The sequence below is a fragment of the Oncorhynchus mykiss genome, chromosome 7, assembly GCF_057628025.1.
Source record: "Oncorhynchus mykiss isolate SJ-2025 chromosome 7, ASM5762802v1, whole genome shotgun sequence".
Lineage (NCBI taxonomy): Eukaryota > Metazoa > Chordata > Actinopteri > Salmoniformes > Salmonidae > Oncorhynchus > Oncorhynchus mykiss.
The window spans coordinates 82,672,412-82,694,415 of NC_143028.1; the positions used below are offsets into that span (position 1 = coordinate 82,672,412).

The window sequence follows — 22,004 nt, forward strand, 5'->3', positions numbered from 1 at the left end:
GTGGTGTACATGTTTTATGTACCAATTGATTTTTAGCCAAAAGTGACGACTGAAATAAACCCAAATAACAAAACGCCAACAATGACTGATTAAACTGAAAATGATCGAAACACACATCCCTATATAGTGCACTAACAGTAGTACACTAGATAGGGAATAGGGTGCCATTTGGGAAGGGCCGAGTGTGTTATCGATAGGCCCACACAGACTCACCCACCCATCCTACAGAAAATCAGCTCAAGCGGCAGGTTGGATGATGTGACCAATATCACTTAGTATCAACTTTTATTTTGTGTTGTCGAGAATGTATATTTACACAAACACACAGTGAACAAACAAACAAAAAAAAGCAGTCCAACATTTAGTTGTTTTGGCTCAAACTCCAGCACACTTTGAAAAGATACAACGCCTGAGGTCAAAGAGCAGACTGTCAGCTTTAAATTTGAGGGTATTTTCATTTAATTCAGCTGAAATTTCTTCACTTTTTGGACGTGGTCTCCTAAAATGGGGGATTGAAAGTATTGGGACAATCTCACTTATATGTGTATTAACGTAGTCAGAAGGTAGTATTTGGTCCCATTATTCCTAGCAGGCAACGACGACATCAAGCTGGTGACGCTACATACCGGATGGATGAATTTGCGGTTCGTTGAGAGGTTAGCATGTCTTGGGGCTATATTTGTGCCTCAACATTTCTCTCATTCAGAATTCATTCAGGATTATCCTAAATCATGGTAGCGTCCACATGAATGTATTAGTATGGAGAAAGAAATTATATTCCTATTTACAATAAAAGTGACTCCAATGACACAATACATTATTTATCATCTCATTTCTATTGGGCACAAAAATAATGTGAAACACAACCAAAACAAACAGCTAATGCTTCCAATGAGTGTGTAGAGTCACAAGCTGGATGTAATCAGTATCTGCTATGAATATGGGACCAAATACTAAAGTTGATTACTTTAATACACAGTGAAATTTCCCCCAATACTTTTGGTCCTACTAAAAGGAGGGATATGTACAAAAAGTGATGTCATTTCTAAACGGTTCACCCGATATGGATGACAATACCCTCATATTAAAGCTGACAGTCTGCACTTTGACCTCATAGTCATTGTATCATTTAAAATCTAAAGTGCCGGAGCACAGAACCAAAACAACAACAAGTGTTCCACTGCTTTTGGAGCTCACTGTGTATCCAAAACACATACTGTGGGTGACATGAGACTGCATTCTTATTTTACACATTCTAGCGATAAACATCACATTTGGAAAGCGTGAAAAAGGGAATTGTTATCGTGTCCTTCAGATGATGATCGATGCGAGGCCTTGTGATGTGAAACACAGTCACGGTGTTTATGTCACTGTGTGATGCGTGAGTAACACGGTTGTAGTTCAAGGTGTCCCGCTGGCTGGCTGGACTGATTTTATCCTCCTCCTCCTTCCTGGTGTCTCCTGTATGGTCCAGTCCTGTGCTCAGGTGGTGGTGTCACAGGATAGGGTTTAAATCGGGGGCATTGACATGTATTGACACAGTGAAATACGATGAATAGCTGTTTTGCAAAGCCAGTAAACTCTGTATGATCCTGGTATAGCCACACTGAATCGGGGAGCTTAATGGTGATGCCAGCATTCTGTCTGTTTTAACCAGACTAGGCATCAAACACACACAAAAGTAAAACCTTAAACTTTCCTTCTTTCTTCATGTTGATTGTTTCCCTGATTCACATTGATCCAGTCTCAAAACACAACGCCCAGGTTAACCTCGGACCTTTCAACCTCTTTATAAACCGCACTGGACTGGTAGTGAACATCACTGTGCTTAGTGGTAGGATAACAAATAATGCCAAACCAACCAGTCTGACATGTTCATAGCTTTCTGCTCCAGATTCAGTCTGGAGGTGAGAGACGGGGAACTCCATGTCACAGACAGGTAAGGCAGCAGATTCATCCTCAGGTGATTTTGGAGTAGTGATCTGTGGTACAGAGGTATTTCTGGCTGGCTGGGAATACAACCATTAACATACTGGTATGGGACTAGAACCCAAAACATACTGTGCGCTTGGGCCTGGGGACTAGAACCCATAAAGTAGAGAGGGCCTAGAACCATAGACATGGGCAGGGTCTGAGACTAGAACCATAGACATGGGCAGGGTCTGGGACTAGAACCATAGACATGGGCAGGGTCTGGGACTAGAACCATAGACATGGGCAGGGTCTGGGACTAGAACCATAGACATGGGCAGGGTCTGGGACTAGAACCATAGACATGGGCAGGGTCTGGGACTAGAACCATAGACATGGGCAGGGTCTGGGACTAGAACCCATAAAATACAGAGGGACTAGAACCATATGGGCAGGGTTTGGGACTAGAACCATAGACATGGGCAGGGTTTGGGACTAGAACCCATAAAATACAGAGGGACTAGAACCATAGACATGGGCAGGGTCTGAGACTAGAACCATAGACATGGGCAGGGTCTGGGACTAGAACCATAGACATGGGCAGGGCCTGGGACTAGAACCATAGACATGGGCAGGGTCTGGGACTAGAACCATAGACATGGGCAGGGTCTGGGACTAGAACCATAGACATGGGCAGGGTCTGGGACTAGAACCATAGACATGGGCAGGGTCTGGGACTAGAACCCATAAAATACAGAGGGACTAGAACCATATGGGCAGGGTTTGGGACTAGAACCATAGACATGGGCAGGGTTTGGGACTAGAACCCATAAAATACAGAGGGACTAGAACCATATGGGCAGGGTCTGGGACTAGAACCATAGACCTGGGCAGGGTTTGGGACTAGAACCCATAAAATACAGAGGGACTAGAACCATATGGGCAGGGTCTGGGACTAGAACCATAGACATGGGTAAACATGAGGGCACATCCTTTTCAAATCAGGTGAGGCACCACATTTTACTCTTAACACCACTTTGGATATAGTTAGATAAAAATTTTAGACCGATTTGTCTCACGATTTGTCAAATTGTACAAAACAAAAAAATGTCTGTCCTTCACATCGGAGTGCTGCTGCAGGCTCTTTGCGTGTCTTGACCAATCAGATTCACAGAAATCGCAGGAAGTGCAGGCCAGGCACAAAGCTCAAGGTGTGCTTTCCACTTTCCTCCAGTATTTATTTAGCAAGCATGATAACACATCACTCTCGACAGAAACAAGCAAAAAAAAAAAAACACAAAAAACAACCACTTCCATAAATGTAGTAGCCTAAACAACTAAACATCAGCGATCTGACATTAGCGATCTCAGTCTGATCAACTGTTGGTTACTGACAGCTGCAGTCTAGCCTACTGTGCCCAGTCACTCTGGCCAGGGTAGGTGAAGCAGTAACATTCTGTATTTATAGCCCGTTTTGTTTCTGAGAACATGTGAATGGGATCAAATTTAGTTTACATTCAAACTTGGGCCGACTAGGCTACCTAGACTGGAATGAATCAATATAAACAAAAGCTGACAAGACTGAGGTACATTTTCATTACGCCTACAGTTGCATAGGGAAAGACCCACACGATGCAAACCTGCATATAGCAAGCTCAGCCCTATGTGAGTCTTATCGTCCAATCATGTTGCCTTCTCTGTGTACACAGTAGGAACCCCCCCCCCCCTTCTTTAAAATATAATTCATACGAACAACTACAAGGTTGCTACAGTTTGACAGATTTTCATACTCCCAAGGCCAGGAGTTGTTCTTCAACCCATTTGACCCGATGGAAAAACTCTGGTCCCATCATAGCCCATATTAAATGTTTTATTTGTATTTTTTTTTACAACAGATTAATCACGTCATACCGTATAAAGTTCGGAGTTTGCCCTGGGTAGGTTACCATCTGCACATGGGCCAAGAACCCAGAGTTAGCAGGCTAGAGTTTAGAGACAGACAGACTACTTACTGGTCCAGTCCACTACAGCCTTCAACAACATGGATCAACTGAAGGGGGTTGTGCCCATAATGTCTTCTTGTGGCTAAAACCAGAGGCCAAATAAACTGTGCTCAACTCAACATATCTCCAAAGTTACCAAAACTCATCTAGTATCACATCCGAATAACAAGTTCTGTAGTGTTGTTTTAAACATGATGAATATTTTGTCCATTGTTATTATTCTTATTTTTTTTTACAATACACAAATAAAACAAGACGGAATAGTTCAGCAGAGATACATGTCGGTATAAACCCAGTTACCTACACACACCAGATGGGTTTCAATAACTTAGTTGTTTAGAAATGGCTTCTAGAAAGTTCAAACCGACTCCTCTGTTAGTTTCAATAGGCACTTAACAACCCCTTGTGCCTCATGAAGGCCGGACGTTCCCAAAACAGCACCCTATTCCCTATATAGTGCAGTACCTTTGCCCAGGGCAACATACAGGGATAAGTATGCTGGTTCGACCATTAGGGATGTAACCTAGCAAATAATCACTTTGATGATTTTGGCTTCAATATTAAACCCATATTTGTAATAGCACATGAACAACCCAACATGGTAAACCAACCACACAGGAAGTCAACTCCTCTAAAACAACCTGGAGCCCAAAGAAATTAAGAACGGTTTGGTACCCATCAGAACTAAAACAAAGCCTAGTTTAGGCCACTTTAATGATAATAATACAATGACCAATATTCCCATCATCCAACTGATTACAGAAAACAATAACTGCTGATATAGTATTTAATCTATGGTAGAAATGACTAATTGTATTCATCTTTCCTCTCGCTCTCTCTCTATATATATATATATATACAGTTTGACTTTGTACAGTTTAAAGCAGAGGGCCTTTATGTGGGGGAACTACTAGACCAGACGGGAGGTAATCAATTAATGAATTAATACATCTATCAATCAAGGAGACAAAGGGGTAGCAGCCCTGGAGGATCGATCAGGAGGCTATAAGGGCGGGAGGTTGGGGTGTTGAGGGAGGGCAAGGTGGGCAGGAGGTTGGGGTGTGGAGAGAGGGCAAGGTGGGCTGGAGGTTGGGGTGTGGAGGGAGGAGTGGAGGCCAGGGCAGGCCTGGTAGACAGGTAGAGGTGGTACAGGAGGTGTGGTTATATAGGTCGCTGCCTCCTCAGTTCGAGGTGCTCTTGGAGTTGTGGTAAAGCACCACTGCTGTCACTGCTACCATCACTGCTACCACTGGTATCCAGGGGCTCCAACCAATCTGCAAGGAGAGACAGAGAGAGAGAGAGACACAGAGAGAGATACAGAGAGGGAGAGAGATACAGAGAGGGAGAGAGATACAGAGAGGGAGAGAGATACAGAGAGGGAGAGAGATACAGAGAGGGAGAGAGATACAGAGAGGGAGAGAGATACAGAGAGGGAGAGAGATACAGAGAGGGAGAGAGATACAGAGAGGGAGAGAGATACAGAGGGAGTTAGAGTTGAAGTCCAGGCCATCAGCTAGCCTACACTGGTCAGGTGGAGGAAAGTGAGAGATAGAGAGAAGCATGCAAGTGAAAGATTCCCTGGGAGTCAGCCAGTTGAGATACCTCACGGGAGAAAAATATGGAATATGGAAAACAAACAGGACCTTCCTGTTCTGAGGAAACAATGACACAAATACACGTTCATTAACATAAAAAGGAAGAAGAAGACATTTTAAGCTGCAAAAGCACGACGGGCATAGAGCACGATGGTCATAGAGCGACGGGCATAGAGCACGATGGTCATAGAGCACGATGGTCATAGAGCACGATGGTCATAGAGCACGATGGTCATAGAGCGACGGGCATAGAGCACGATGGTCATAGAGCACGATGGTCATAGAGCACGATGGTCATAGAGCACGATGGTCATAGAGCACGATGGTCATAAAGCACGATGGTCATAGAGCGACGGGCATAAAGCACGATGGTCATAGAGCATGATGGTCATAGAGCGACGGGCATAGAGCACGATGGTCATAGAGCACGATGGTCATAGAGCACGATGGTCATAGAGCACGATGGTCATAGAGCGACGGGCATAGAGCACGATGGTCATAGAGCACGATGGGCATAGAGCACGATGGTCATAGAGCACGATGGTCATAGAGCACGATGGTCATAGAGCACGATGGTCATAGAGCACGATGGTCATAGAGCACGATGGTCATAGAGCACGATGGTCATAGAGCACGATGGTCATAGAGCGACGGGCATAGAGCACGATGGTCATAGAGCGACGGGCATAGAGCACGATGGTCATAGAGCGACGGGCATAGAGCACGACGGGCATAGAGCACGATGGTCATAGAGCACGATGGTCATAGAGCGACGGGCATAGAGCACGATGGTCATAGAGCACGATGGTCATAGAGCACGATGGTCATAGAGCGACGGGCATAGAGCACGATGGTCATAGAGCACGATGGTCATAGAGCGACGGGCATAGAGCACGATGGTCATAGAGCACGATGGTCATAGAGCACGATGGTCATAGAGCGACGGGCATAGAGCACGATGGTCATAGAGCACGATGGTCATAGAGCGACGGGCATAGAGCACGATGGTCATAGAGCACGATGGTCATAGAGCACGATGGTCATAGAGCACGACGGGCATAGAGCACGATGGTCATAGAGCACGATGGTCATAGAGCGACGGGCATAGAGCACGATGGTCATAGAGCGACGGGCATAGAGCACGATGGTCATAGAGCACGATGGTCATAGAACACGATGGTCATAGAGCGACGGGCATAGAGCACGATGGTCATAGAGCACGATGGTCATAGAGCGATGGGCATAGAGCACGATGGTCATAGAGCACGATGGTCATAGAGCGACGGGCATAGAGCACGATGGTCATAGAGCACGATGGTCATAGAGCGACGGGCATAGAGCACGATGGTCATAGAGCGACGGGCATAGAGCACGATGGTCATAGAGCGACGGGCATAGAGCACGACGGGCATAGAGCACGATGGTCATAGAGCGACGGGCATAGAGCACGATGGTCATAGAGCGACGGGCATAGAGCACGATGGTCATAGAGCGACGGGCATAGAGCACGATGGTCATAGAGCGACGGGCATAGAGCACGACGGGCATAGAGCACGATGGTCATAGAGCGACGGGCATAGAGCACGATGGTCATAGAGCACGATGGTCATAGAGCACGATGGTCATAGAGCGACGGGCATAGAGCACGATGGTCATAGAGCGACGGGCATAGAGCACGACGGGCATAGAGCACGATGGTCATAGAGCGACGGGCATAGAGCACGATGGTCATAGAGCGACGGGCATAGAGCACGATGGTCATAGAGCGACGGGCATAGAGCACGATGGTCATAGAGCGACGGGCATAGAGCACGACGGGCATAGAGCACGATGGTCATAGAGCGACGGGCATAGAGCACGATGGTCATAGAGCACGATGGTCATAGAGCACGATGGTCATAGAGCGACGGGCATAGAGCACGATGGTCATAGAGCGACGGGCATAGAGCACGATGGTCATAGAGCACGATGGTCATAGAGCACGATGGTCATAGAGCGACGGGCATAGAGCTTGATGGTCATAGAGCACGATGGTCATAGAGCACGATGGTCATAGAGCGACGGGCATAGAGCACGATGGTCATAGAGCGACGGGCATAGAGCACGATGGTCATAGAGCGACGGGCATAGAGCACGATGGTCATAGAGCACGAGAGGGAGAGAGATATGGTCATAGGGTATGATGGACATAAAGCGCGACAGTCATAGGGTATGATGGTCATAGGGTATGATGGCCATAGGGTATGATGGCCATAAAACGCGACAGTCATAGGGTATGATGGTCATAAAGCGCGACAGTCATAGGGTATGATGGCCATAGGGTATGATGGCCATAGGGTATAATGGCCATAGGGTATAATGGCCATAGGGTATAATGGCCATAGGGTATAATGGCCATAGGGTATGATGGTCATAAAACGCGACAGACATAGGGTATGATGGCCATAAAACGTGACGGTCATAGGGTATGATGGCCATAAAACGCGACGGTCATAAGGTATGAGGGTCATAAAACGCGACAGTCATAGGGTATGATGGTCATAGAGTATGATGGTCATAGAGTATGATGGTCATAGGGTATGATGGTCATAGGGTATGATGGCCATAGGGTATGATGGCCATAGGGTATGATGGCCATAGGGTATGATGGTCATAGAGTATGATGGTCATAAAGAGCGACGGTCATAGGGTATGATGGTCATAGGGTATGATGGACATAAAGAGCGACGGTCATAGGGTATGATGGTCATAGGGTATGATGGACATAAAACTCGACAGTCATAGGGTATGATGGACATAAAACGCGACAGTCATAGGGTATGATGGACATAAAACGCGACAGTCATAGGGTATGATGGACATAAAACGCGACAGTCATAGGGTATGATGGCCATAGGGTATGATGGTCATAAAGAGCGACGGTCATAGGGTATGATGGTCATAGGGTATGAGGGTCATAAAACGCGACAGTCATAGGGTATGATGGTCATAGGGTATGATGGTCATAAAGAGCGACGGTCATAGGGTATGATGGTCATAGGGTATGATGGACATAAAGAGCGACGGTCATAGGGTGATGGTCATAGGGTATGATGGACATAAAACTTGACAGTCATAGGGTATGATGGACATAAAACGCGACAGTCATAGGGTATGATGGCCATAAAGCGCGACAGTCATAGGGTATGATGGTCATAAAACGCGACGGTCATAGGGTATGATGGCCATAAGGTATGATGGTCATAAAACGCGACGGTCATAGGGTATGATGGCCATAGGGTATGATGGTCTTAAAGCTCGACGGTCATAGAGCACGATGGACATAGGGTATGATGGCCATAAAACACGACAGTCATAGGGTATGATGGACATAGGGTATGATGGTCATAGGGTATGATGGTCATAAAGTACATTAAGTATGCTGGTCATAAAGTACATTAAGTATGCTGGTCATAAAGTACATTAAGTATTCTGGTCATAAAGTACATTAAGTATGCTGGTCATAAAGTACATTAAGTATGCTGGTCATAAAGTACATTAAGTATGCTGGTCATAAAGTACATTAAGTATGCTGGTCATAAAGTACATTAAGTATGCTGGTCATAAAGTACATTAATTATTCTGGTCATAAAGTACATTAAGTATGCTGGTCATAAAGTATGGTCATAAAGCAATAATGAGAAAAATTTTTCCAAAATAAGTGAAAAGGTGAAACAATCCCCCAGAATTAGCCTTGGTGAGCTAGTGATCCCAGCAAGAAGTACGGCAGGCTTCAATGACTGCATTAGTCGAACAGTGTTTCCCAACATCAGGTGTGCTCATCCGGGGCCACAACGAAAATATGTAGTGTTGGGGGTACTGGAAGACCGGAGCTGGGAAACAGTGCAGTAGGAGACTGACTGGACAGAGACCAAGGGTAGGTCATCCCTGATCCTGGAGTGCCGTATCCACTTCATGTTTTTGATTTAACCATCATGGAAAACCAGGTGTGTTTAAATTTAGTTGATCGCTGAACTGATCAGTTAGCTCAGTTGGTCAGACGTGGTGCCTAGTTGGAACAAAACCCTGCAGTATTGGCATCACTCCAGGAACAGGGTTGTCTTCCCCCTGGTCTAAACTAATAATAATATTTAGATAGGTTTGTGTAGCGCAGGGCCGTTCCAACTCAGGTCCTGGAGTGCCAAAACACTTTTCATTTGTATCTTCTTCCATCAGACTGGTTCAGACCTGGGTCAATAGGGCTGTGTTTACACAGGCAGCCCAATTCTGATCTTTGGACTAATAATATCAGTTATTAAGCGGTCTGTGTAAACGCAGACCTGGTGAGCGTGGGACATTAACTACCAGGTAGAAACAAACTCAGAACTGTTTCAGGATTTCGGTCCTTCAGAACCAGAATTGACCCAGGTTTAGTGTTAGTCCTCCCCAGTGTTGGTGTTTAGTGTTGTTCCTCCCCAGTGTTGTTCCTCCCCAGTGTTAGTTCTCCCCAGTGTTAGTTCTCCCCAGTGTTAGTTCTCCCCAGTGTTAGTTCTCCCCAGTGTTAGTTCTCCCCAGTGTTTGTGTTTAGTGCTAGTTCTCCCCAGTGTTAGTTCTCCCCAGTGTTAGTTCTCCCCAGTGTTAGTTCTCCCCAGTGTTGGTCCTCCCCAGTGTTGGTCCTCCCCAGTGTTGGTCCTCCCCAGTGTTAGTTCTCCCCAGTGTTAGTTCTCCCCAGTGTTAGTTCTCCCCAGTGTTAGTTCTCCCCAGTGTTAGTTCTCCCCAGTGTTTGTGTTTAGTGCTAGTTCTCCCCAGTGTTTGTGTTTAGTGCTAGTTCTCCCCAGTGTTTGTGTTTAGTGCTAGTTCTCCCCAGTGTTGGTGTTTAGTTCTCCCCAGTGTTGGTGCAGCTGCAGGAGGAGTGGTTCAATGAATGATAGCCATGCACTGTAGAGTTAGAGATGATGATGAAGACAACAGGTGAGAGACGACACCAACTCAACAGAACGTCGGGTGTACCTTTCTACCACAACTGGCTGAAGCACCAATACAGCAAGGCCAGGATAAGGCTGATGAAAATGGCTTGGACAGGCTGCAATATGGATGGCTAAAGGAGGGAGGGATCAATCAGAGACAATAATCAAATAGAATAATAAATTGTTATAAACTCATCAAAACTAAATCAATAAATGGGAAAATAATCTAAATGAATAAATAAACAGAAAACTGAAGGGAGGGGCCAGTTGGATTAACTTCTAGAATCAACCCAAGAGGAGGACTGAGAGGGAAGGGGGGATAGGGGAGGAGGAGGACAGGGCAGAAGGAAAGGAGGACAGGGCAGAAGGAGGATAGGGGGATAGGTCAGAAGGAGGATAGGGGGATAGGGCAGAAGGAGAGGGCAGAAGGAGAGGAGGTTAGGGCAGAAGGCGGATAGGGCAGAAGGTGGATAGGGCAGAAGGCGGATAGGGCAGAAGGCGGATAGGGCAGAAGGAAAGGAGGATAGGGCAGAAGGAGGATAGGAGGATAGGGCAGAAGGAGGATAGGAGAGGAGGATAGGGCAGAAGGAGGATAGGGCAGAAGGAGAGGAGGATGGGAGGATAGGGCAGAAGGAGAGGAGGATGGGAGGATAGGGCAGAAGGAGAGGAGGATAGGGCAGAAGGAGGATAGGACAGAAGGAGGATAGGACAGAAGGAGAGGAGGATAGGACAGAAGGAGAGGAGGACAGGGCAGAAGGAGAGGAGGACAGGGCAAAAGGAGAGGAGGATAGGGCAGAAGGAGAGGAGGATAGAAGGATAGGGCAGAAGGAGAGGAGGATAGAAGGATAGGGCAGAAGGAGAGGAGGATAGAAGGATAGGGCAGAAGGAGAGGAGGATAGTAGGATAGGGCAGAAGGAGAGGAGGATAGTAGGATAGGGCAGAAGGAGAGGAGGATAGGGCAGAAGGAGAGGAGGATATGGCAGAAGGAGAGGAGGATAGGGCAGAAGGAGAGGAGGATAGGGCAGAAGGAGGATAGGGCAGAAGGAGAGGAGGAGGATAGGGCAGAAGGAGGATAGGGCAGAAGGAGAGGAGGATAGGAGAATAGGGCAGAAGGAGAGGAGGATAGGGCAGAAGGAGAGGAGGAGAGGAGGATAGGGCAGAAGGAGAGGAGGATAGAAGGATAGGGCAGAAGGAGAGGAGGATAGTAGGATAGGGCAGAAGGAGAGGAGGATAGGGCAGAAGGAGAGGAGGATAGGGCAGAAGGAGAGGAGGATAGGGCAGAAGGAGGAGGATAGGGCAGAAGGAGAGGAGGATAGGAGGATATGGCAGAAGGAGAGGAGGATAGGGCAGAAGGAGAGGAGGATGGGGCAGAAGGAGGATAGGGCAGAAGGATAGGAGGATAGGGCAGAAGGAGAGGAGGAGGATAGGGCAGAAGGAGGATAGGGCAGAAGGAGAGGAGGAGAGGAGGATAGGGCAGAAGGAGAGGAGGATAGGAGGAAAGGGCAGAAGGCAGGAGGATGATGGGGCAGGAGGACGATACATCTAGTAGTTGAACACAGGTATAGATAGATACATGTCACACCACATCTAGTAGTTGAACACAGGTATAGATAGATACATGTCACACCACATCTAGAAGCTGAACACACAGGTATAGATAAAGTTGAAGTCGGAAGTTTACATACACTTAGGTTGGAGTCATTAAAACTCGTTTTTCAACCACTCTGTGCCTCTTTGCTTGACATCACGGGAAAATCAAAAGAAATCAGCTACAAGTCCAGACCTCCACAAGTCTGGTTCATCCTTGGGAACAATTTCCAAACACCTGAAGGTACCACGGTCATCTGTACAAACAATAGCATGCAAAGCCAGACTACGGTTTGCAACTGCACATGGGGACAAAGATCGTACTTTTTGGAGATATGTCCTCTGGTCTGATGAAACAAAAATATAACTGTTTGGCCATAATGCCCATCATCATGTTTGGAGGAAAAAGAGGGAGGCTTTCAAGCTGAAGAACACCATCCCAACTGTGAAGCACGGGGGTGACAGCATTATGTTGTGGGGGTGCTTTGCTGCAGGAGGGACTGGTGCACTTCACAAAATAGATGGCATCATGAGGCTGGAAAATTATGTGGATAGATTGAAGCAACATCTCAAGACATCAGTCAGGAAGTTAAAGCTTGGTCAGAAATGGGTCTTCCAAATGGACAATGACCCAAGCATACTTCCAAAGTTGTGGCAAAATGGCTTAAGGACAACAAAGTCAAGGTATTGGAGTGGTCATCACAAAGCCCTGACCTCAATCCTATAGAAAATGTGTGGGCAGAACTGAAAAAGCGTGTGCGAGCAAGGAGGCCTACAAACCTGACTCAGTTACACCAGCTCTGTCAGGAGGAATGGGCCAAAATTCACCCAACTTATTGTGGGAAGCTTGTGGAAAGCTACCCGAAACATTTGACCCAAGTTAAACAATTTAAAGGCAATGGTACCAAATACTAATTGAGTGTATGTAAACTTCTGACCCACTGGGAATGCGATGAAAGAAATCATCTGAAATAAATCATTCTCTCTAATATTATTCTGACATTTCACATTCTTAAAATAAAGTGGTGATCCTAACTGACCTAAGACAGGGAATTTTTTACAAGGATTTAATGTCAGGAATTGTGAAAAACTGAGTTTAAATGTATTTGGCTAAAGTGTATGTAAACTTCTGACTTCAACTGTACATGTCACACCACATCTAGAAGCTGAACACAACAGTAAGAGTATGGGACAAGGAGAAGGACAGTGGAGAGAGAGAGAGAGAGAGAGAGAGAGTGAGGTTTAACAAACACACTAGAACAAACTGGGTTTGGGTTTAAATTGCCTTTAAAAATGGTGCATTGTCGACAAAGCGGGATCAGATTGAATCCCAGTCTTGTTGATTTGATGTCCCAGGACTGAGATTGATTTGATGTCCCAGGACTGAGATTGATTTGATGTCCCAGGACTGAGACTGATTTGATGTCCCAGGACTGAGATTGATTTGATGTCCCAGGACTGAGATTGAGTTGATGTCCCAGGACTGAGATTGATTTGATGTCCCAGGACTGAGATTGATTTGATGTCCCAGGACATTTGTGTGTGTTATTTGTTAATCAGGACGGAGGGGTTCTAGAAGCAGGAGCCTGGCCAGTAGTGAGTAAGAGCCAGACTGTATTGCGTTCCCCATCCTAAACACAGTAGGGTTGATGTAACATTTCTGACAGAAGTCCTTCCACCAGGATTTTATGTAAAATAGCTCAAAGATGAGGCACAAAAATAGAAGAAGAACCCGCAAAGTTACCACATCTGATGACAACTTCTGGACTTTGCGACCTAACAGAAATTACTTTTGAAGATAATGGCCTCTTGTCTTCCATACTTTTTTAATACTTCCATGTCAGTCAGATTTGTTTTGTTCAAATATATATTTAACCTTTATTTAACTAGGCAAGTTAAGAACAAATTATTATTTACACTGAAGACCTACTCCGGCCAAACCCGGACGACTCTGGGCCAATTGTGCGCCGCGCTATGAGACTCACAATTACGGCAGGATGTGATACAGCCTGGATTCGAACCAGGCACTGTAGTGACACCTCATGCACTGAGGTGCAGTGCCTTAGACCACTGCACCACTCGGGAGCCCTGATGGATGTTGGCAGATCAAAAGATGCTGAATATGTTCAACGTGCTGAGTGATGACTTCAGTCTCTTAAGAAATTACTTCTGAGCTGACTGACAATAGCAGGAATAAACAGAACCAGCAGGTCATACAACTGTAATTCTAATAATTGGACTCACAGACATGGAAATCTGTGTGGGACTGTTGCTAACTTTCAGCTACTTCAAGGATATCTCTGGACTTTGCTCCGTTCATCTTTCCCTCGATCCTGACTAGTCTCCCAGACCCTGCCACTGATCCCCACAGCATGATGCTGCCACCACCATGCTTCACCGTAGGGATGGTGCCAGGTTTCCTCCAGACGTGATGCTTGGCATTCAGGCCAAAGAGTTCAATCTTGGTTTCATCAGACCAGAGAATCTTATTTCTCATTGTCCTTTAGGTGCCTTTTGGCAAACTCCAAGCAGGCTGTCATGTGCCTTTTACTGAGGAGTGGCTTCCGTCTGGCCACTCTACCATAAAGGCCTGATTGGTGGAGTGCTGCAGAGATGGTTGTCCTTCTGGAAGGTTCTCCCATCTTCACAGAGGAACTCTGGAGCTCTATCAGAGAGACCATTGGGTTCTTGGTCACCTTCCTGTCCAAGGCCCTTCTCCCCCGATTACTCAGTTTGGCCAATTGACCAGCTCTAGGAAGAGTCTTGGTGGTTGAAAACATCTTCCATTTAAGAATGATGGTCACTGTGTTCTTGGGGATATTCAATGCTGCAGAAATGTTTTGGTACCCTTCCCCAGATCTGTGCCTCGACACAACCCTGTCTCAGGGCTCTATGGACAAGTCTTTAAACCTCATGGCTTGGTATTTGCTCTGACATGCACCTGTCAACTGTGGGACCTTATATAGACAGATGTGTGTCTTTCCAAATCATGTCCAATCAATTGAATTTACCTCAGGTGGAGTCCAATCAAGTTGTAGAAAAATCTCAAGGATGATCAATGGTAACAGGATGCACCTGAGCTCAATTTGAAGTCTCATAGCAAAAAGATCTGAATACTTATGTAAATAAGGTATTTGTTTAATTATTTTGAATACATTTGCACAAATTTATTCATGTATTTAAGCAATTTTAGAATTAAGGCTGTAATATAACAAAATGTAGAAAAAGTCAACGGGTTTAAATAGTTTCTGAATGCGTTGTATAAAATCTTGCAAACATTAGCAGTGAATTTCATACAAGTAACGTGATCGCCTCACTTAAGTTGCAGGAGTAACTCACTTGAAGAAGCTCCCGCTTTGCTTTTTTTGTGCTACTTTGTAAACAAACACATGTGACTGGCTCAAACAGGGCTCCCGAAGTGGCGCAGAGGTGTCACTGCAGTACCTGGTTCGAATCCGGGCCGAATCAACATCCGGCCGTGATTGGGAGTCCCATAGTGCGGAAGCACAATTGGCCCAGAGTCATCCGGGTTTGGCCGGGGTCGGACCGTCATTGTTAATAAGAATTTTTTCTTAACGGACTTGCCTATGTAGTGTATTAAATGAACCACACAGAGAGAGACAGAGAAAAGGCCTGGTGACTTCTGGACAGGAAATGGGGTTATGGTATCACTACTTACATTCTTGCCCTTGTCCTGCAGCAGTTTGAGGTTGAATCTACACTGTTCCAGCTCCTCGTTGATGGAGCGTTTCTCCTGCTCTGTCCGGTCGTAACGCTGCCGCAGGTCAGATAGCAAGGTCTGGGTGTCCTCATACTGGGGTTGGAGAGAGGGAGGAAGAGATTCATGTGAGATTCATCTGGTACCTGGGATAGCTGTGTGGCTGGTACCAGGGATAGCTGTGTGGCTGGTACTAGGGATAGCTGTGTGGCTGGTACCAGGGATAGCTGTGTGGCTGGTACTAGGGATAGCTGCGTGGCTGGTACCAGGGATAGCTGTGTGGCTGGTACCAGGGATAGCTGTGTGGCTGGTACTAGGGATAGCTGCGTGGCTGGTACCAGGGATAGCTGTCATACCTCTCTCTGCTAGTAGCCTGGGTTAGCTGTGTGTGTACTGTATCATACCTCTCTCTGCTAGTAGCCTGGGTTAGCTGTGTGTGTACTGTATCATACCTCTCCCTGCTAGTAGCCTGGGTTAGCTGTGTGTGTACTGTATCATACCTTTCTCTGCTAGTAGCCTGGGTTAGCTGTGTGTGTACTGTATCATACCTCTCTCTGCAGGCTCTGTGTCCTGCTAGCAGCCTGGGCCAGCTGTGACTGCAGCTTGTTAGCGTCCTGGAGGTGTTGGTCCTGCAGTGAGCCCAGTCTACTCTGCATCTCTCCCTGGGACTTCTCCAGTAACTGAAGACTGCTGTTCAGACTGGCAGTCTGCTCCCTGGAACTGAGAAGAGGGAGGACAGGTGGTCAAGCACATGGATGGATAGTTAAGTAATAATAAGTCTGTTGTACTTCAGCTTGAGCTCAACATTTCAACTGCTCTCTCCCCCCTCCATCACTCTCCTTCCCTCCTCTCCATGCTGCCTCTGTCCCAAGTCAGCTCCTGCACACTGCTGCTGTTGAAGCCCTCACACCCACACAGCTAACAAATAGCTGACAGGTTATCCACCCACACCGTACCAGGCTAGCACAACCCCCAATAGCACTAGATTCATCCACCCTCCGATAGCGCTGACTGTGATGAAGGATTTCAACATGAAGGAGTGTTGAGTGGCAGCAGAGACTTGGAGACTGACAGAGAGCAGAGGCAGTTAAAATCTGTTTGACTCTTTCCATCGTCTCTGCAGACAGGGCAGTAGACCAACAACCAGTAGACCAACAACCAGTCGACCAACAACCAGTCTACCAACAACCAGTAGACCAACAACCAGTAGACCAACAACCAGTCGACCAACAACCAGTCGACCAACAACCAGTCGACCAACAACCAGTCGACCAACAACCAGTCGACCAACAACCAGCCGACCAACAACCAGCCGACCAACAACCAGCCGACCAACAACCAGCCGACCAACAACCAGCCGACCAACAACCAGCAGACCAACAACCAGCAGACCAACAACCAGCAGACCAACAACCAGCAGACCAACAACCAGCAGACCAACAACCAGCAGACCAACAACCAGCAGACCAACAACCAGCAGACCAACAACCAGCAGACCAACAACCAGCAGACACACAACCAGCAGACACACAACCAGCAGACCAACAACCAGCAGACCAACAACCAGCAGACCAACAACCAGCAGACCAACAACCAGCAGACCAACAACCAGCAGACCAACAACCAGCAGACCAACAACCAGCAGACCAACAACCAGCAGACCAGCAACCAGCAGACCAACAACCAGTAGACAAACAACCAGTAGACAAACAACCAGTCGACCAACAACCAGTCGACCAACAACCTCCTTTATTAATAAAGGAGCCAAACAGTCAGTCTGTCCTGCCTTTGTGAATGCAGCTCAGTGTGAGGAGGTCTGAAACGGTAACCCTGCTGCAGCTCAGAGGTCTGAAACGGTAACCCTGCTGCAGCTCAGAGGTCTGAAACGGTAACCCTGCTGCAGCTCAGAGGTCTGAAACGGTAACCCTGCTGCAGCTCAGAGGTCTGAAACGGTAACCCTGCTGCAGCTCAGAGGTCTGAAACGGTAACCCTGCTGCAGCTCAGAGGTCTGAAACGGTAACCCTGCTGCAGCTCAGAGGTCTGAAACGGTAACCCTGCTGCAGATCAGAGGTCTGAAACGGTAACCCTGCTGCAGATCAGAGGTCTGAAACGGTAACCCTGCTGCAGCTCAGAGGTCTGAAACGGTAACCCTGCTGCAGCTCAGAGGTCTGAAACGGTAACCCTGCTGCAGCTCAGAGGTCTGAAACGGTAACCCTGCTGCAGCTCAGAGGTCTGAAACGGTAACCCTGCTGCAGCTCAGAGGTCTGAAACGGTAACCCTGCTGCAGCTCAGAGGTCTGAAACGGTAACCCTGCTGCAGATCAGAGGTCTGAAACGGTAACCCTGCTGCAGCTCAGAGGTCTGAAACGGTAACCCTGCTGCAGCTCAGTGTGAGGAGGTCTGAAACGGTAACCCTGCTGCAGCTCAGAGGTCTGAAACGGTAACCCTGCTGCAGCTCAGAGGTCTGAAACGGTAACCCTGCTGCAGCTCAGAGGTCTGAAACGGTAACCCTGCTGCAGCTCAGAGGTCTGAAACGGTAACCCTGCTGCAGCTCAGTGTGAGGAGGTCTGAAACGGTAACCCTGCTGCAGCTCAGAGGTCTGAAACGGTAACCCTGCTGCAGCTCAGAGGTCTGAAACGGTAACCCTGCTGCAGCTCAGAGGTCTGAAACGGTAACCCTGCTGCAGCTCAGAGGTCTGAAACGGTAACACTTCCACTCAGACTCCTCCTTTGACAATACACCTAGAAGTGGAACACTTGTAGAAGTCTTACATCAGATGGAGATGAGTGTTTCCTAAAATGTCCCTCCCATTGTAAAGGCAGTTGGGCTTCCTCGCTTAGTTCAGTTAGAAAGGGGGATTCACACCCCACCGGGCCTAGTTAGAGGAAGAGACCCAGTCTGCAGTCAGCCGGGTCTGCAGTAAACCGGGTCTGCAGTAAGCCGGGTCTGCAGTCAGCCGGGTCTGCAGTAAGCCGGGTCTGCAGTAAGCCGGGTCGGCAGTCAGCCGGGTCGGCAGTAAGCCGGGTCTGCAGTAAGCCGGGTCTGCAGTAAGTCGGGTCTGCAGTAAGTCGGGTCTGCAGTCAACAAAAAGCAACACTTGGCAGACCTACCACTGTCACTTCTGGATGTCATTGCTCTGTGTAGTGACATATTTCCTGGTGTAGCGGCTAAGGCGTTCCGTTGACCATCAGGGATAACACCCCCCCCCCTCCAATCTGCTGTGTCTACGGTGTGTGGACCCACCTGTCCAGGTCCGTCTCCAGTCCGTGTAGTCTGTTCACCAGGGTCGTCTTCTCAGAACGGAGACACTCACACTCCTGCTGCAGACTGGAACAGCCCTTCTGAAGGCGCTCCAACTCTCCTACAGAAACAGGTCATTATTATAACAGTCCTTCTGAAGGCGCTCCAACTCTCCTACAGAAACAGATCATTATTATAGCAGTCCTTCTGAAGGCGCTCCAACTCTCCTACAGAAACAGATCATTATTATAACAGTCCTTCTGAAGGCGCTCCAACTCTCCTACAGAAACAGATCATTATTATAGCAGTCCTTCTGAAGGCGCTCCAACTCTCCTACAGAAACAGATCATTATTATAACAGTCCTTCTGAAGGCGCTCCAACTCTCCTATAGAAACAGATCATTATTATAACAGTCCTTCTGAAGGCGCTCCAACTCTCCTACAGAAACAGATCATTATTATAACAGTCCTTCTGAAGGCGCTCCAACTCTCCTACAGAAACAGATCATTATTATAACAGTCCTTCTGAAGGCGCTCCAACTCTCCTACAGAAACAGATCATTATTATAGCAGTCCTTCTGAAGGCGCTCCAACTCTCCTACAGAAACAGATCATTATTATAACAGTCCTTCTGAAGGCGCTCCAACTCTCCTACAGAAACAGATCATTATTATAGCAGTCCTTCTGAAGGCGCTCCAACTCTCCTACAGAAACAGATCATTATTATAGCAGTCCTTCTGAAGGCGCTCCAACTCTCCTACAGAAACAGATCATTATTATAACAGTCCTTCTGAAGGCGCTCCAACTCTCCTACAGAAACAGATCATTATTATAGCAGTCCTTCTGAAGGCGCTCCAACTCTCCTACAGAAACAGATCATTATTATAACAGTCCTTCTGAAGGCGCTCCAACTCTCCTACAGAAACAGATTATTATTATAACAGTCCTTCTGAAGGCGCTCCCACTCTTCTACAGAAACAGATTATTATTATAACAGTCCTTCTGAAGGCGCTCCAACTCTCCTACAGAAACAGATCATTATTATAACAGTCCTTCTGAAGGCACTCCAACTCTCCTACAGAAACAGATCATTATTATAACAGTCCTTCTGAAGGCGCTCCAACTCTCCTACAGAAACAGATCATTATTATAGCAGTCCTTCTGAAGGCGCTCCAACTCTCCTACAGAAACAGATCATTATTATAACAGTCCTTCTGAAGGCGCTCCAACTCTCCTACAGAAACAGATCATTATTATAGCAGTCCTTCTGAAGGCGCTCCAACTCTCCTACAGAAACAGATCATTATTATAGCAGTCCTTCTGAAGGCGCTCCAACTCTCCTACAGAAACAGGTCATTATTATAACAGTCCTTCTGAAGGCGCTCCAACTCTCCTATAGAAACAGATCATTATTATAGCAGTCCTTCTGAAGGCGCTCCAACTCTCCTACAGAAACAGATCATTATTATAACAGTCCTTCTGAAGGCGCTCCAACTCTCCTATAGAAACAGATCATTATTATAGCAGTCCTTCTGAAGGCGCTCCAACTCTCCTACAGAAACAGATTATTATAGCAGTCCTTCTGAAGGCGCTCCAACTCTCCTACAGAAACAGATCATTATTATAACAGTCCTTCTGAAGGCGCTCCAACTCTCCTACAGAAACAGATTATTATAGCAGTCCTTCTGAAGGCGCTCCAACTCTCCTACAGAAACAGATCATTATTATAACAGTCCTTCTGAAGGCGCTCCAACTCTCCTATAGAAACAGATCATTATTATAGCAGTCCTTCTGAAGGCGCTCAAACTCTCCTACAGAAACAGATCATTATTATAACAGTCCTTCTGAAGGCGCTCCAACTCTCCTACAGAAACAGATCATTATTATAGCAGTCCTTCTGAAGGCGCTCCAACTCTCCTATAGAAACAGATCATTATTATAGCAGTCCTTCTGAAGGCACTCCAACTCTCCTACAGAAACAGATCATTATTATAGCAGTCCTTCTGAAGGCGCTCCAACTCTCCTATAGAAACAGATCATTATTATAACAGTCCTTCTGAAGGCGCTCCAACTCTCCTACAGAAACAGATCATTATTATAACAGTCCTTCTGAAGGCGCTCCAACTCTCCTACAGAAACAGATCATTATTATAGCAGTCCTTCTGAAGGCACTCCAACTCTCCTACAGAAACAGATCATTATTATAGCAGTCCTTCTGAAGGCGCTCCAACTCTCCTATAGAAACAGATCATTATTATAACAGTCCTTCTGAAGGCGCTCCAACTCTCCTACAGAAACAGATCATTATTATAACAGTCCTTCTGAAGGCGCTCCAACTCTCCTACAGAAACAGATCATTATTATAACAGTCCTTCTGAAGGCGCTCCAACTCTCCTACAGAAACAGATTATTATAGCAGTCCTTCTGAAGGCGCTCCAACTCTCCTACAGAAACAGATCATTATTATAACAGTCCTTCTGAAGGCGCTCCAACTCTCCTATAGAAACAGATCATTATTATAGCAGTCCTTCTGAAGGCGCTCCAACTCTCCTACAGAAACAGATCATTATTATAACAGTCCTTCTGAAGGCGCTCCAACTCTCCTACAGAAACAGATCATTATTATAGCAGTCCTTCTGAAGGCGCTCCAACTCTCCTACAGAAACAGATCATTATTATAACAGTCCTTCTGAAGGCGCTCCAACTCTCCTACAGAAACAGATCATTATTATAGCAGTCCTTCTGAAGGCGCTCCAACTCTCCTACAGAAACAGATCATTATTATAGCAGTCCTTCTGAAGGCGCTCCAACTCTCCTACAGAAACAGATCATTATTATAACAGTCCTTCTGAAGGCGCTCCAACTCTCCTACAGAAACAGATCATTATTATAGCAGTCCTTCTGAAGGCGCTCCAACTCTCCTACAGAAACAGATTATTATAGCAGTCCTTCTGAAGGCGCTCCAACTCTCCTACAGAAACAGATCATTATTATAACAGTCCTTC

General features: G+C 46.6%; 1 protein-coding gene across 50 annotated transcripts in view; it reads right to left on the reverse strand.

Annotated features, from left to right (window-relative positions):
• Nucleotides 1-249: 249 nt before the first annotated feature.
• Nucleotides 250-22,004, reverse strand: part of slmapa (sarcolemma associated protein a) — a 133,265-nt gene continuing 111,510 nt past the window's right edge. For 49 of the 50 annotated variants that reach the window (XM_090242110.1, XM_090242111.1, XM_090242109.1 and 46 more), the window contains 5 exons: nt 19,003-19,120; nt 16,309-16,480; nt 15,722-15,856; nt 10,499-10,586; nt 250-5,188 (listed from right to left, as the gene is read on the reverse strand). In XM_090242110.1, coding sequence (XP_090098236.1) covers nt 10,503-10,586; nt 15,722-15,856; nt 16,309-16,480; nt 19,003-19,120 — 509 coding nt within the window. In that variant the 3' untranslated portion in view covers nt 250-5,188; nt 10,499-10,502. Of the gene's footprint in view, nt 5,189-10,498; nt 10,587-15,721; nt 15,857-16,308; nt 16,481-19,002; nt 19,121-22,004 lie in introns of those variants that run through there. The other variant, XR_016497467.1, reaches the window with a different exon arrangement.